General features: G+C 36.6%; 2 protein-coding genes across 2 annotated transcripts; one reads left to right on the top strand and one right to left on the bottom strand.

Annotated features, from left to right (window-relative positions):
* The first annotated feature begins 3,117 nt into the window (after nt 1-3,117).
* On the top strand, nt 3,118-8,618 carry mc5rb (melanocortin 5b receptor). Its single transcript, XM_077215303.1, has 2 exons — nt 3,118-3,290; nt 7,459-8,618. Exon 2 carries the CDS (start codon nt 7,472-7,474, stop codon nt 8,516-8,518), a length of 1,047 nt encoding a protein of 348 aa, XP_077071418.1. The 5' UTR covers nt 3,118-3,290; nt 7,459-7,471; the 3' UTR covers nt 8,519-8,618.
* Nucleotides 8,619-12,308: 3,690 nt separating this feature from the next.
* mc2r (melanocortin 2 receptor) lies at nt 12,309-13,359 on the bottom strand. The gene has a single exon (XM_077205067.1). It carries the CDS (start codon nt 13,206-13,208, stop codon nt 12,309-12,311), a length of 900 nt encoding a protein of 299 aa, XP_077061182.1. The 5' UTR covers nt 13,209-13,359.
* Between the last annotated feature and the right edge of the window lie 3,287 nt (nt 13,360-16,646).

The raw sequence follows: 16,646 nt of genomic DNA, 5'->3' as shown, positions 1-16,646 counted from the left end.
AGTACAGATCAGGGCAGGTAAATTGGAATCTTCTTTATTTCATTATTTTATAATAATATTTTTTTTAAGTTTTTGATTTCCTAGAGGCACTGAGGAGCAATTAGTAATCATTTGTGGACATTGGTAAAGCCTTATAGCAGCAATAACGACATGACATAATTATGTCTTTCATGACCCTATACTGCCTTCTTCTCCCTCCAATCATCTGGGTCTCTACAGAAATGAATCAACAACATGTGCATTTCTTTCACTGGCTCTTATCTTCCTTTGATTTTTGTTGTAATGCAATTAAGATTATTAAAACAATCTTCTTGTCATCTTGTCAGTGAATAAGACAGCAGGCTCCAGATCCAATTCAGAAAGCTAAATTGAAAAAATTAAGATTAGACTAACCGTGGAAACAGAAAAACAAGATAATGGCAATTTCATTAAATGTCATCATACATTTAGTTTTACTGAAATAGCAGGGTAAATATCCACACGGATGTTCAAATGCTGAGCAGCATTAGTGTTCTGGTACTTTCTCTAATATCCTGGGTGCCTCAAATCACATCTCATGACTAATATCTCATGACCATTAGTGTGAAACCAGACATGAAGAGAGTCACTGCTATAGGTTAACGTAGCAGCTGAGTATATTACCAAATAAAAACATTCTTATGTGAATGAATAGGGTCACTAAGTGGATGATCACTTCAAAGGGGTCACCTTTTAAAATATATCTAAGTTTTGAAGGCAATAAGAAATTAATGAGAACATGACACGTATTCAAACAAATGGTCATTTATATTCAAGTGTAACTGAAAAACTATTCAATTTAAATGTGAGATAAGGAAGCACTTCATATCAATAAACAAACACTGCTTATCGCCAGAGTTTATTAAATCAGACTCAATGCATCAATAGTGACTGTTTGAAGAACTAAATTCCAATTAGTCCTCATTACGCTGTGTGCAAATCTCTTTTGACAGTGCTGATTGGTTATCAAAGAGGAAACCTTGAAACAAGAAGTCCTTCCTACTGGGATATTGACATCAGAACTTTGGCTTTGCACAGAAGTGCATTGACAAAGACTGCTCAGTCTGATCTTATTGGCAAGGTCGAAGGCGCAGTGTGAACACAGAGCTACAAACCTGCCTGAGAAAATGCTAAATGTTGTTTCATCAGATGCATGTCAGTCTAGGTCAGAACCTGTCAAAGCCAAAATATATCAAAAGTTGTGAAAATTAAATTTTTCCAATTTTCATCATCTTCCTTCTTACTTTCTTTCTTTCTTTTCCATTATCATCATTATTAATACTATTAGACTACTAAATAATAGCTATTTGTTTTGCTAATAACAATACAAATAATATACATGCTGTGGGAGTTGTCATAACTCCCACAGCAGGTTGAAAAGGTTGAAAAGTACCATGATGTCTATGCCATAACTTCTTCATTTAAGCTTGAGATACTTTCCATCTAAACTGGTTATACTGTATCTCTTAAGCCTAATAGCCTATAGCTTATTACTAAAACATTGTCCAATATTTGTACAGACATTTCTGTTAACCCTAAAACACAACGTAATTAAGTTCGAAATTCAAAATACAGATAAAAAACCTGTAAAGAATAAATACAGAAAAATTTCGTCAAATTAATACAGCACGTTGTGCCTTATTTTTATGGATTTTAGTGAATGTTTTATGAGCACAGGATAATCATATTGATCCGCACAGTCAAGCAGAGCCGAAGCACAACCAAAACAATGTTCTTCATGCAAAATATATCCAGTTTTGTTTTTTAACTAGAGGGCCAAAAGTTACCTTTAAACGCTAAAAAAATGTGTAATGTGATTATTGTGAATTTTTTTTTATGATGATAACAATTATATATTATTCACAATATTTTTTTTTCTGTTTATTAGATCCTTTTGCTTTAACGACAGCAACACTTAAGCTTACACAATCTACAAGTTTGTGTAAAACCAGCATGAGAAGACTTAACCTGTCTCAGTGGCATGATGCACTAAGCTCTTAATGCACCCAGACTGACTGTGTTCATTTACAGATGATGAGGGTGGTAGAGCGAAGTGGCTGGCCATGTGTGATAGGAGAGGTTAAGGATTTTAACTAAATTATAGTTGTAATCCTTTTTTGATGTAATTATCTGGTCACACTTCACGAATCTGATAGTGAGATTAATTATTGATATGCTACACTAATATTTTCCCTTTGTCATTTTCTTTCTGCTAGGCTGCAGTTAACAGGTGTTTGAGTGAGTATGATGGAAAGGTTCTTGCCCCCTGATGTGGAATATAAAGCTCTGATATAGCCTACCAGTGGGACGCACTTAAAAATAATTTCTCATCTGAATCTAACGTGGCTGCCGTGAATATTCCAAATGTGTATCATCACACCTTACTGTGAATAAAAATAAGGAACCTAAATGTATTGTCATCTGTTCAAGTTTGTGGGGTTATTTATATATTTTTTTATATTATCAAGATGAAAATATATTCATTGTAGGCTACTTTTCATATAGGTCAATTCTATGTTAGACATTAGTTCTATATCTAATAGTAGGCTACCCTACAATATGAAATTTAGGCCGCTAACGCTTTGAAAACAATTGGAACTCCAGTAACCTATTTTATGGAAAGTGCCAAAATGAAAGGTGTTGGTTTACATGTTTTTCTTCACACTGAGCGGCTTCCATCTGCTTTTCTCTTTAATCAACTCCTCTGGCGTTCCTTTTCCTGTTTTGAGTTTCGATAAGCTCGACTGAGCTCAGATAATAAGTTCAGCTCACATCAGCTCAACTTTCTAAGGAGACCGGAAGTGCTCAGGTGTTCCGGCGCTGCCATCAAACCAAACAATCCCATCAAAAAATTGCCCTCATACCGGTACTTGTTTTGAAAATGCCAACATCCTGTACTGAAAAATGAAAACGTACTAATGTACTTTTTTTTTATCCGAACAGGCATTGTTTCCCTGTTGTATGCCCAGTCCGGGTACAGTTTTAATGCAGCGTAGGCTACTGTACGCTGGTTTATTTTTGTAGCGTATTTGTTGAGCATTGACATGACTAAAATATCGCTGAGGTCAAGATTTTGGATGCTCGTTACTGTAACCATCATCGCTGCCCGGGACGGAGCACGACTGCGCGCGCGGGGGTGGAGCGCGCGTTGTGCTATATGAGCGCGCGCTGAGAGATTCTACATCAGTCATCACAGATGATCACACAGCTCTTGAATTAGATCATTCACATTCTAAACATGAAATAAACTACTTCCGGCGACACTTGGCAACGTGAGTAAATTTTCTTCTTCTTCTTCTTCTTCTTTTTTTTTTTTTTTTGGGAAGTATCATTACTAATTTTAATATACTAGCCTTTTTAGACATTATTTGATCGTTCCACTTGTTGTTTTATTTATTTCGTTTGACATCGAACATTATTATTGTTATTGTTGCACCTTTTGTTGTTATAGGCTATATATATACATTTTATGTTTTGCTTTATTTTGATCCCACATACGTAATTTCTTGCATAATTTTCCCACCTCAGAAGCAGATAAATAGACAATAGTGTGATGCAAGTGTGATTTAGGTGTTATTAACATTCTCAGAAAAAGAATGTCATAAAATTGTATGTCCTGAGGTGTGACTCTGTAGGTATTTGAGCTGCACAGCTGCTTGTGAGAATTATGTCATGGTCTTGCCACAACAGATTGTGATTTATAACACCACTTAAATCCTTGTCAAAATGTAACGACCCACCAAGGGGCAACTTTTTATAATCCAAATCCGCTGTCAACGAGCATTATGAGCATTTTAATATTATTCAGATGTGTCTGACAAATCCACTTAGTATTAGATCAAATCCACTTTATTGAATACAGAGGCAGACCATCTCTTGAATACTGATGCTTTGTCAAAGGGCTTGTGAGTAATGTCTTTGAATTTAGTGAAGGTCATTACAGTCTTGGTCCCTCTGATGTATTAAATTGACAACCAATTTGTATGTGATTAATATATTAATATTAATATATGTAGGCCTATTAAGGTACATTTAATTGACTCTGTGCTTCTGTGTGGTGGCATGATGTTTGTTTCTGTGCATTTTTCATCTTTTTATAAATGTGCTCTCTTTCTGATGGATGAGGGCTGCTCACATTGGTCTAATGTTCAGTGTCACTTCTGCAAACCTGAAATAGAGACATCTGTAGGGTCAGAGATGGTTGAGATATGTATGATTTCTTTTTCATATAGGGTCCTTTCCTGTGTGTGTGTGTGTGTGTGTGTGTGTGTGTGTGTGTGTGTGTGTGTGTGTGTGTGTGTGTGTGTGTGTGTGTGTGTGTGTGTGTGTGTAAACACATGTGCATGTGTGTGCATATGTTGGTATGTCTGTTTCTATTTCAGACCAGTTACTCTAGTAAACTGACATAGAGGGGCGCAATAATCAATGAAAATCCTATCAGAGAATGAAACGATAAGGAACTTTAATACCACCAAAGCACTCAATCAATGTCACTTTAAACGACTCTGTTGACTTGGGGATCTGCTTTGATTCACCCACTTTTTTTTTATCCCAATTAGCTGTCATTTCATGGAGTAAAAACGTGAAAAACAATTTATATTCTGAGGAGATTAAAAGAAGCTTAATTTTAAGAAGAGGATTTTAATGAAAAGACATGACAAGATGCTCAGAACAACACACTGAGAAACAAACCAACAGTTCAGTAGCTTATCATAATAATAAAAAATCTTATTAAGAAACACAGTACACCCAGTATTTGATTGTAAAAATAAATAAATAAATAAAAATTACAATACTACGAGTAAATAAAGACTTATACATTTTCTTAATCCTCGAGTGCCTTATATGTTTCTTAATGAGTTGAACTATCCCATATCCAAAGTGCACCGGGATTTTTACTCCAGTAGCACTTTTTGCATTTCTTGTTTTAAAAAAGTCTTAATCTTGTTCATGTTATTGTTGAATTACATTTCAGTTTGGCTGACTTTTTACAAAACTTCCTGCATAAAGTGAATGCTATTTCATCATATTCAGGCGTTTCTTTGTGGTGCCTTCCTGATAGAACATGGTCATTGAATATAGTATTCTCATACTGCACGTTCTAGCTTAGAATAGATCTTGCTGACTCAATACTCCATAAAGATGCTTCATTGATGTAAGTCTTGTCCTTGAACAAACACAATCTCTTTCAGTTATTATCCATTACAAATTCCATAATATTGATTGTGCTTCACAAAGATTGTTTGATCAAGCATTTTTATTTTAGAGAGGGGGGTGGGGTGACATTCGATGATATCCCAACTACAAAACCATTTTTCTTAGGCAAATATCAGGAAATTGTTCAGGGATACACACATATCGACTGGTGTCATTATGAGAAAAGTATAATTCCTTACTCACTAGGTGACTGGAATTCACTTGTGGTAATGACCTGCAGACCCATTGCTTTAGAAGACGTGCAGTAGGTTGCCATGTTGTGTGACTTCCTATACAGTAATTGCATGGCCCATTCTTGCTAATGGTCTGTTACAATACCCAGATCAAATCTGCTAAATGAAGGACCCCTGAGCAAGAGCCATAGGCTGCCATCACCCTTAACTGTAGCAGCAAATGCATTAATGGGAAGTATGTCTACATATAGTTCATCCACCAGGACACACTCATAGTGTTCTTGACTCCTATGTGACCTCCATTGTACTACCTATAGTCATGTAAGTGCAAAAAGATACAAAGCAGTAATTGGCCTGATCCAGCGTATCTGGAGGGATTTCCTAGGTTCCCCAGGAAGGTCTTAATGTTTCCTTTCCCCAATGTTTAGAGCACTAAACATTGCTGTCAATAAAGATGCTGGATGTTCAAACTGTGTTGTGTATATTAAGCATAATGTGTCTCACAATTCTGACTATTTCTCTCTTTTTCTTGCAATTCTGAGAAAAAAGTCAGAAGTGTGGGATGTTAGCACAAATTTGTGAGTAGTAGACAGACAGAGAGACAGACGAAGATTCAGAAGATTATGATTCCAATGTGAAGTATAATCCCAACAGACAATATATCCCATAAAGGCCAGAGAGACACACCATACGTGAACGTGACCGTGACCAAACAGAGAATGAATGTGAGGTTTCAACTAATATAGCAAACACAAGCGAGACTAATTAATACACCCCGCTGAAACCAAGAACACAAATGAGGAGTGGGAAAACTGAACAAAGGAAACAGGAAACTAATGAAAACAGTCCGTGAATAACAAAAACAGTGACAGCCACTTTGTTCATTCTTGAAGTGAACTTTTTACTGTATGGTGATTAGATTGACTGTTTTGGACTGAACTAAACTATGAACTAAACATGCAAGTACTGAACAAAGTCCCTCACTCGGCGCCCATCTTTGAAACGCCTCTCGAGTAGCTATTTCAGTCATGTGAGTACAGCTCCTGTCTCTTTGAATGGAGAAACTTCAAATTCTCAAAAGCTATTCACCAAGCTTACGATTAAATTTCATATTTGAAATCACCAATTCATCTCTGAATTGGAACAGAATAACTCCATGCAGTGTGCGATACTTTCCATGTATGGTCTGTGTTCCCTCCTTCAATGTGTTTTTGCCTGTGACCGGCTGCATCCAAAATCGCATACCTACTATATAATAGGCGAAAAACATAATGAATTCACAGTAGCCTACTCATAAAAGAGTAGACAAAAAGTACCCTGATGACCTACTACTTCCTGCGAGACTCTGAAGTGTGCATACGATGGACTTTTTACTATCCCATGATGCCACGCCACATGAGAGGATTTATGAATGTTAGTGAAGCGACGCAACTGACGCTGGTAGGTCACATCGACAGCATGCCGAATGTTGTACGTTCGGATTACATTCATACTACACACATTCATACAATATAGAACATACTTTTTAAGCGGTCGTGAAGTATTACTTGTTCAAAATAAGTATCGACTCAAGAGACTATGCGCTTTCAGACACAGCCCTAGTTTTCCTCAGTCAGTTTAATTAGTCATTTCATTCACCTGTTGAGTTTTCTGTCATGTGTTGTCCGTCTTCGTCAATGTTAGCGCCTATGCAAATTTGTTCATGAGTATCTCCTGTACGTTTTGTTATAAAATTTGTTCCCTGAACTCTTCCTCATCGTGCGAGTTTATATACAACCACGTTATGTGACAGATACTTTGCGAGTTGTTGTATAGCAGCACATGGCAGCGCTTGTTTGGTGTGCGGACGAATAAAGAAAGAAATGTGTTGTCAATAATTCTTCTGTCAATGACTTACCAATAACTTAATTAAAGAATGAAATTCTGAATAATAAATAAAAAAATGATCCAACAGGATTAGTCTTATTCTGCAATTTATCTCTTTTGTTGTAAAACAACAGATGTTGGTGAAAATGCTTCTTGACTTTTTAACAACTCTTTCTCTTTACAGCAAATGTACATGGATGCAGCGTCATGTATCTAACACCACCTGTTACCAGACACTGAGCATCCATTCTCAGAACATGAATACCTCAGAGTGGCCCACACTTTCTCCAAACGCCTCTTTGAGTCACATAAACCACAGCAATGAGTCAAGCAGGTCCAAGTCAAGTGCTTCTTCTGCCTGTGAGCAGGTGCACATTGCACCTGAGGTCTTCCTCACACTGGGGCTCATCAGCCTGCTTGAAAACATCCTGGTCATCCTTGCCATCGTGAAGAACAAGAACCTCCACTCACCCATGTACTTCTTCGTCTGCAGCCTAGCAGTGGCCGACATGTTAGTTAGCGTTTCCAACGCATGGGAGACAATAGTCATCCACTTGTTGGCGAACAGGAGTTTGGTGATTGAGGATCACTTCATCCGTCAGATGGATAACATATTTGATTCTCTGATCTGTATCTCTGTGGTGGCATCTATGTTGAGCCTGTTAGCGATTGCGGTGGATCGCTACGTGACTATCTTCTATGCTCTGCGTTACCATAATATAATGACCGTACGGCGAGCTGGGATTCTCATCGGCAGCATCTGGACCTTCTCCACAAGTTGTGGGATCATCTTCATCATCTACTCCGACACTAAGCCTGTGGTTGTGTGCCTGGTGGCTATGTTCTTTGCCATGCTGCTGATGATGGCCTCACTCTACAGCCACATGTTCCTGCTGGCCCGTTCACATGTCAAACGCATGGCGGCATTGCCGGGATATAAAGCCAACATCAGGCAAAGAGCTAGCATGAAGGGTGCCGTCACCCTCACCATACTCCTGGGAATCTTCATCTTGTGCTGGGCACCATTTTTTCTCCATCTCATCCTCATGATCTCCTGCCCACAGAACATTTACTGCATCTGCTTCATGTCACACTTTAACATGTACTTGATACTCATCATGTGTAACTCGGTGATTGACCCACTGATCTATGCGCTCAGGAGCCAAGAGATGAGAAAGACCTTTAAAGAGATCCTCTGCTTTGATGGACTACGCAGCCTCTGCAACATGGTCAGCAAATATTGAAGAAGGTTCATGGAAGAAACTGACGGGATGGACTGATGGATGAATAGATGTATACATAGATGAATCGGTGCATAATTGCAGTGGGGATGGGGAAGTGAAGCCTGAACATCTTCACTAGGAACAGTATAATTTGAACATATTTTTTCATGGTCATCTTACATCATGTGAAATGTTTTTATGTTGCAGTTTCATGTTGTGTTGTTGTAAAATATTGAATTAAGAAGTTCAAAATGTGCCATTCTGTTATATGTAGTGTATTTATAATAGGAGTTACACTGTCCTCAGCAGGGGAGTGTCGTCACGTCAATGCAGTGATATTTTGTGCACAAAAAATTATTAATATGCAGAGTACAGTGGAAATGTGCTTGTTTTTGGATACTTTTTTTATTAATAGAAAACAGGACAGAAATGCAACAATCATATAGCAAACAAAAACATAATCCCCCGGTTTTAAGGTTTAATACTAGTCCCAGACTACTGCACTGCACTGACTTATCTTAAAATATGTCAGTGCCATTCTATTGTCTCAAAATGCACACCAGTAATGTTTTTTTTTCTAAGGCATGTTTAAAAAAAACTACTTAAATGTCCTAATTGAACTAAGGCTTAATCCTTAGTTCATAGGAAGTTAAAGGGTTAGTTCACCGAAAAATGTAAATTCTGTCATTAATTACTAACCCTCATCTCATTCCAAACACGTAAGACTTTAGTTCATCTTCGCAACACAAATGAAACCTGCCTGTGAAACCAGGCCAATAATGCAAAGATAATACATGTATGCAGTTTTGAAGTACTTAGTCATAAACTGTTGAGAATATTTTATATGGGAAGCATAAACATCTCTCAATAAATGAATGCACCTCAATATTATAAATTAAATCTATACCATACAAATATTTGCGCTAGGCTACTTCATTTCTTATTTAGAGCAGAGAGTAAAACCTTCTTTATAAGAGTAAAATTAACTGAAAAGATAATTTTTGTTGTCATGTAAGCTGAAAATTATTCTCTCATTGAGTTAAAAATCAAAAATAAAAGTACAGCATTTTATTACCTTTGTATTGTTTCAGAAAAAATAACATTTCTTAAGTTAAAAAAGCATGAAAACTCCATTTAAAATAGTGTGTTATGCACATGCGTGGTGTATGTAATTTATGCATGTAAATGGTGGACATATTTTTTTTCTAGTCTTCTGATTTTGTTATTTTACTGCAGAAGAAAAAATTGCTGGTATTCTTCTTAATCTCTGTTGATTTGAACTTACAGTATTTGATAAGTATTATGATTACTAAGCAATGATATCTGATAAATTACATACTGTTTAATGAGCCACCATGTGTTTGTGAACAAATATGAGATATTAAACACTTAAAGATTTGGTTACACTTTCAATACTGTTCAATTCATTCACATTTGTTAATGTATTAGGTAATAAATTAAGTAAAAATTTATTTTTAAAAAAAATCAGAATTTACTAAATATAGATTCTATATTCTATAATAATACATTTTAACATGCAAGTTCAATTACACATTTACACAGGTTAATGTGAACAAACAAATTATGAACAATTTAATACACAATTAACATTGTTGATTGCAAATTGATTTGTTCGTTACAAATTAAAATTGTGGTTACACATTAGTTTAGCTTCCGATTCTCACTATGAACTATTGGCTTATTTGCCTTATATTAGGATATTGACTGTTTATTAGTAGCCTACTTTATATATATGTATGTATATATATATATATATATATATATATATATATATATATATATATCATAAACATATTAATGCCTTATTCTGCATGACCATATTCTACATTCCTTAACAACTCATCAACTACCTTACTGACTATTAATCAGCAGCAATTAGGAGTTTATTGCAAAAGTCATAGTTATAGTTAGTTAATAGTGAGAATTGGACCCTAAACGAAAGTCTGACCGATTATTGTTATAGTTCATGATACCTAATGCATTAACTCATGTTAATTGATTAAACCTTGTTGTTTGTTTTAAATAAATGTTGTTGTGATCTTTTAATACTTGTGAATTGAATTTCTTCTACTTTTTCCTTCAGTAGAGTGTGAAAAACGAAAGGGTACCCGTTAAAAAGAACGAACTGTTGTGACATTATTACGAACGAAATCAGGCCTAAACGAAGTTCGTTTGGAGTTTGTTTAAGGAGTTTGAAACAGCTTGACAAAGCGAACTTTCTGAAAGAGGTAAACACCCTCGAACTACCATTGGTCTGTGCCAATTACATAGTAGGTGTTCTCTTGGGCTCCGCCTTCTTTGAGATGGAAATCTTCTCTGGTTCATTTCTTCTGTTCAGTCTATCCAGGTCAGACATGGGTAAAAAAAAATAAGCACACTGGAGAGCTGTTTAATGGATGGGGGAAGAACAATGTGCATTTATGTTTCAATTGTAACATATTTATATATATATATGTTTAGCATGTGCAGAATGATGATGCATCAGCCAATGTGTTATTATATGAAATAAATAGAAACATTTGCTAATTTAGTTGTTATAGAACAAAATGTAAAATTATTCAAAGAGGGCATTTTACCCCACTACTGGGGTACCGGTGGTAAGAAGCCCCCCTGGCTAAACTTTTACAGAATTTTTAAATGACTTTTGATATAATTCTTATTAATATTTATATATTTTTAGAGTTAAATTAATGTAAAATACTAAATCAACTATTATTTCAAATTACATTTTGACAGTTTATGCCTTTGACTTGGATAACCGATGTCAGGCAAATAAGAAAAGCAGTAAAACAGATTAATTTTGAAAGGTAAAATTATTCTGTTACTTATATAGGCATATGCATATTTACATATTTAATTGTCCATATCTTATTTGAATATATGTCATAATAGCAACAATTTAAATGCAAATCGAACAATTTCACTCAACTATAAGTTTTAATGAAAGCGAAGGTGTCTGAAATGTACATCTAATTCATGGAAAACTGAATAATAACCCCATTAATTACAATAATTATTACATTTAAAATAGTAACAACATGCCACTTTGTCTTGTTGTCATCTTTTACCCCAAGGGTCTAATTTAATCTTGTACTTGTACTAATACTTCAAAATAAAAACTATAACTTTTACTCCACAAATCTAAAAACAATGATGTGTCCACAAATTCCTAATTTGACACAACATTTTTTGACATTCAACAAAATACAATACCATATTTTCCAGATACACAAAGTCAGATCAATTAACCTCAAAACTGTTTTGGCTGACTAAATCTCACAAATGTCGAAATTCAGGTGAAAACAACAGAGCAATTCCAATAGGGTCCTCACACCATCGGGGCTCGGACCATCGGGCCCCTAATGACAAAATTAAAAATACCGTAGCCATTCATCAAAAGTGCAGAGATGAGATTTTGTGTCATATATATGGTCAGGAGAAAAAATTAAGGTGGGACCTCTCAATTAATCTTAATAAAAGCCTCTCTATTGTACAAAGTGCTATAATAAATGTGATGTGACTTTACTTTAGTGTCGAACTGCAGAGCTTGTGAAATGATCAGATGCTTTTTTAACTGCTGTTTTCTCAGCGCTGTCATTTTTGGTTGTTATTGAGAGCAAAGTGCAGTACTCATTTACATTTTCACCTAAATGCTGCTCGGTGTGGGTGCACGGCGTCGGGATGTTCTCTAACAGTGTACCGCTGTATTTCAAACTTCTTTTTACCCCTAAGCGAAGAAGGAAATAGAACCCTGAGTATATATCGGGGCCTTCACTCAGACACACTGTTTTCAGATCCTTGAAGCTGAGCATAGGAACATTTTCTTGTAGGTATTGCGCAGCTCTGTGCTACGGAAAGCGTAAATGGCTGGATCAATGACCGCGTGACTCACCAGGAGCACTACATGTAGCTGGAAGAGGGAGCGGTAGCACTCACAGTAGGGGTTTTCTGGGCAAATCATCATGATCAGCAGATGAAATAAGAAAGGAGCCCAGCAGGCCACAAACACTCCAATCAGGATGGTGAGCGTCAGTGCCCCCCTCAAGCCACTTTGCCTGTGACGGGCCTGGGCACCCGGCATAGACGCAATCCTGTTGGCGTGGTGCCGCGCTAACAGAAACATATGCACATATAGCAAGAGGATCAGGAACAGAGCTGTAAAGAAGAGCACAACAAAGAAGATTTTCACCGTGGTGGCCACGAAGAAACTGATCATGAGCACTCCGCTGATCCCACACAACACCCAGATAGCCGACAAAATAACCATCACACGACGCATGGTCATAAGCATGTGATAGCGTAGAGCGTGGAATATGCTGATGTATCGATCCACGGCTATAGCGAGTATGCTGAAGATGGAGCCCAGGAAGCACATGCAGATTAGAGAGTCCATGATGTCATCTAGCTTCAGCTCAAAAGGGCCACGGGAGTTCAGGTGTCCGGCGTCTTTAAACAACAACAGGATGTCTTCCAAAGCTTTAGAGAAGCTGGAGATGGTGTTAAACACGGCCAGGTTGCAGATGAAGCAGTACATGGGAGAGTGAAGGTTCTTGTTTTTGATCACAGCCAAAATCACCAAGAGGTTCTCACTCAGACTGGCAACAGCGATGGCCAGGAACACCTGACTGGGGACCTGAATCTCAGCGCAGTCTGTGGGGTTGGTTAATGGAGCTTCACTGCTAGAGTTCATGATCACTGTCTGGATGCAGACCACATGGGGATCACACTTGGCTGTTCGATCAGCTGAAGATTTGATGTGAATTGACCTGGAGAAATATTTGTATTTTTTTTATTAAGATACAAAGGATATAATTTGTAGAGTTGTACATTAATTCCATCAATCTATATATACATATATATATATATATATATATATATATATATATATATATATATATATATATATATATAATGTTCTTCCAAATGATTTTTGGGGGAAAAAATGATCTCGTTTCTAAAAAAATGTTTTGCAGCATAATAGTTTTCAGCAATGATATTAATGAGAAATGTTTCTTGAGCACTGAATCAGGATATTAGAATGATTTCTGAAGAATCATGTGACACTGAAGACTAGAGTAATGATGCTGAAAATTCACCTTTGCCATCAAATAAATTATATTTTAAAACAGAAAACAGTTATAAATTATAATAATATTTTTAAAAAACTATTACTTTTACTGTATTTTTGATCAAATAAATGCTGCCTTGGTGAACATAAATACATTTAAAAAGTAAATTGAATTAGTTTATTTTAATATATCTTTTTAAAAAAATATCTTATATTGGCTGTCATCGGCCATAACATGAAAATATCAGCTTAATGTTATCGGACAGAATTTTTATATTGGTGCATCTCTAATAAATACCACATGTCCTGAAAAAATCCACAAACAGTGCAGCTAATATGACATAGTGGACTCAAAATGCTTAAAAATTTACGATTGAGCTGTTCATGTGGTCAAATTAAATGTCAACATATTGATTCTCATGGGATACCTGGGTTTGAATGTAACCCAGGTCATGGTTTTACCCCGTTCTATCCCAGTGGTGATGTAATCAGGCAAAAATAGAGGTTTCGCACCTTCTAATGGTTACAAAACATGTAAAAAGATCTTAATGGTAAGGGAGAGTGGAGAGCTACTGGATCATAGAGTCAGTAGGAAGAAACAAAACTGTTAGTATTCTATTTTAATGCTGTCTACATCAGTTGTTAGGGGGAAAATTGACTTGTAAGCTGTTCCAAGTAAAGGTTGAAAGAAGAAGAAAAAAATTAGTTATTTAAGCCTCTCTTAGAACATGACTGAACGACATTTCATACTGAGGATCAAATAAAAACATCAAACACAAAAGCTCATTTGTTTTGTTTGATCCATTATTCGTTAATGTATTTCTCCCACTAAATATGCTGTACATTTTCCAGTTGTGTGAGCTTAAAAGCAACCATAATTAGAACTTGAAAGGCTGGTCCAGACAAGAACAGAGCCAGTGATTAAAACCTCACATGTTTACAAAAATCCAACATTCCTGACCATTAAACTTCTGTTCATCCATATCAAACCCATGCCCACTTTTAGACCGTTTAGGACCCTCTGATCTGATACTGATCCCAGTGGAAGTGTCAAATTATACAATATTTGTCAAATTCACATACCGTTTTTCTAATCAAACATACCCACAGGGATTTCTCCTCAGCTTCACATGTCGCAGAGACATCAGTCTGGTGGCACCGGAAAACAGTTCTGGCTGTTAATAGACAGTGTGTGTGGTCATGCCTGTGTATTTGTGTATCCTTGAATGCTCAAGGCAGTGCAAACCATTTGTGTTCCAAGTAAAGCACAACCCAAGGACTTTCCTCCTTAATACCCTTTATTTATCAAACCTTGTTACTCGCATGTTACATTTAAGGAAACAACTTGTTGCTCTCATCAATGATAAGTGAAGTAGTTTGTACATTGTTCAACCATTGCCTTTTTAAAGAGCAATAAAGGAATTTTCTGTTTCTATTTGAACATAGCCTAGTCTAAAAAAAACCTAGGTTAAACACACAGTGACGGGTCCCCAGGCATAGCTTTTCAGTTTAAACACCCATCATTACCATCACTACTGGAAGAAAAAAAAAACATTTTGAGTTTCAAAGACTTTTCAAACTTGATTCTACCTCACAATCATAATTAAAACCATTCTAAAACAAGTTGGAAACTCTAAACAGTATTGGATGAGTTGAATGAGAGTAATTATTAAAGAGCAATGAACTCTATGTGAGCAGGTAGACTGCCCCTGTCAGGCTATGCACTACACTTGTAATTATAAGGCACAATTTGTACTTGATAGATGTTCATTAGGATATATCATCGTGACAGAGGCGTACATGTCCTGTAATTTTATTACGTTGTTCTTTTGCAATCTTACATGTCTTTTTAAACATTTTCTTTTTGTGGCTTTTGCAATCTTACATGTCTTTTTAAACATTTTCTTTTTGTGGTTGCGTTTAAGTGAAACAACAAGAGATTCATTAAAAACAATTAAAGTCATTGTCCACAGATAATAAACTCTGTGTTAATGCTGTCACCACTTGGAGACACTTGATACAGGAAGGTAAGTGATAATACAAACATACAAAGCTAGGGCCAGTTGCATAAACCTAGCCACCATGTCTTAAAGGCCCACTGAAGTGTCTTCATTGAAATGCCCGCCACACATTTTTCACTGACTGAAGCACTGTCCCACATAAGACTGATCATACTGTCCCACTTTTTGAAACCACATTTCCTAAAGTGGAATCCTAGGTAATTTGATAAAATGTGAAATATTTAGTTATAATATTTTTTGATGGACAAACATTTCATAAGCACAATAGGCCAGTAGTAGCAGGATTGTTTTGTTTAATATAAATGTATACCCCTTAATATCCAGTTTGTCCAAACTCTGTCACCGACCTTTGGGTGATCTTCACACAAGGTGCTTCCTGTTTGATGATTGCTCCACCCTCATATATGACTGGACATTTGAGAGATTATAGGCTTGTTCGACTTCATGCAGCTCTGCGCAGACCGATCGGTGGCTGACTTGAAGCAGTGCATGCCGGTTAGAAATTTTGTCCGACTTGATGCCGCGCCGACGCCACATGACTGCGACGTATGCCATTAAAGTAGCGCGAGAGCGATTCGAGAGCAGTCGCAGGACTCAGCCATAGACAGTAAAAGAAATGGACACAGCGACCCCATTGATTTCAACGGAGAAGGCTGAAGCCCGATTAATGCACTTCCTGTCTAATGGCTGAGCGACTGCGCAGGCTCAAACTGAGCGTGACGACAGTCTGACATATGTTCCATCTTCTAGTAGCTGTGGCAAAACAAATCTGGATCACCTAATTCCTCAAAAACGTTGTTGAAATATTTTGTCCCGTTGTTTTTATGGACTCTCTATCTATGGGCTTCTCCCTTGACTTTGTGCCTCTATGTCCCTCCGATTGCCTCATAGACAGTAAAAGATTGCCTGCGAGCTTCTCCTCCTGTCTATACGGTAATGTCTCTATTGTGCGACATAAAGTTGCGTGGTTATGACGCAATCGTTAGCCTGTTTTTAACAAAAACGGCTTCTACGGGGCCATAACGTAAGATACAAAGTA

The sequence above is a fragment of the Siphateles boraxobius genome, unplaced genomic scaffold (assembly GCF_051911475.1).
Source record: "Siphateles boraxobius isolate OS27281-9 unplaced genomic scaffold, OSU_SipBor_1 12, whole genome shotgun sequence".
Classification (NCBI taxonomy): domain Eukaryota; kingdom Metazoa; phylum Chordata; class Actinopteri; order Cypriniformes; family Leuciscidae; genus Siphateles; species Siphateles boraxobius.
The sequence above is the reverse complement of the archived record's forward strand: the minus strand, read 5'-3'. Positions and strand labels throughout refer to the sequence as shown.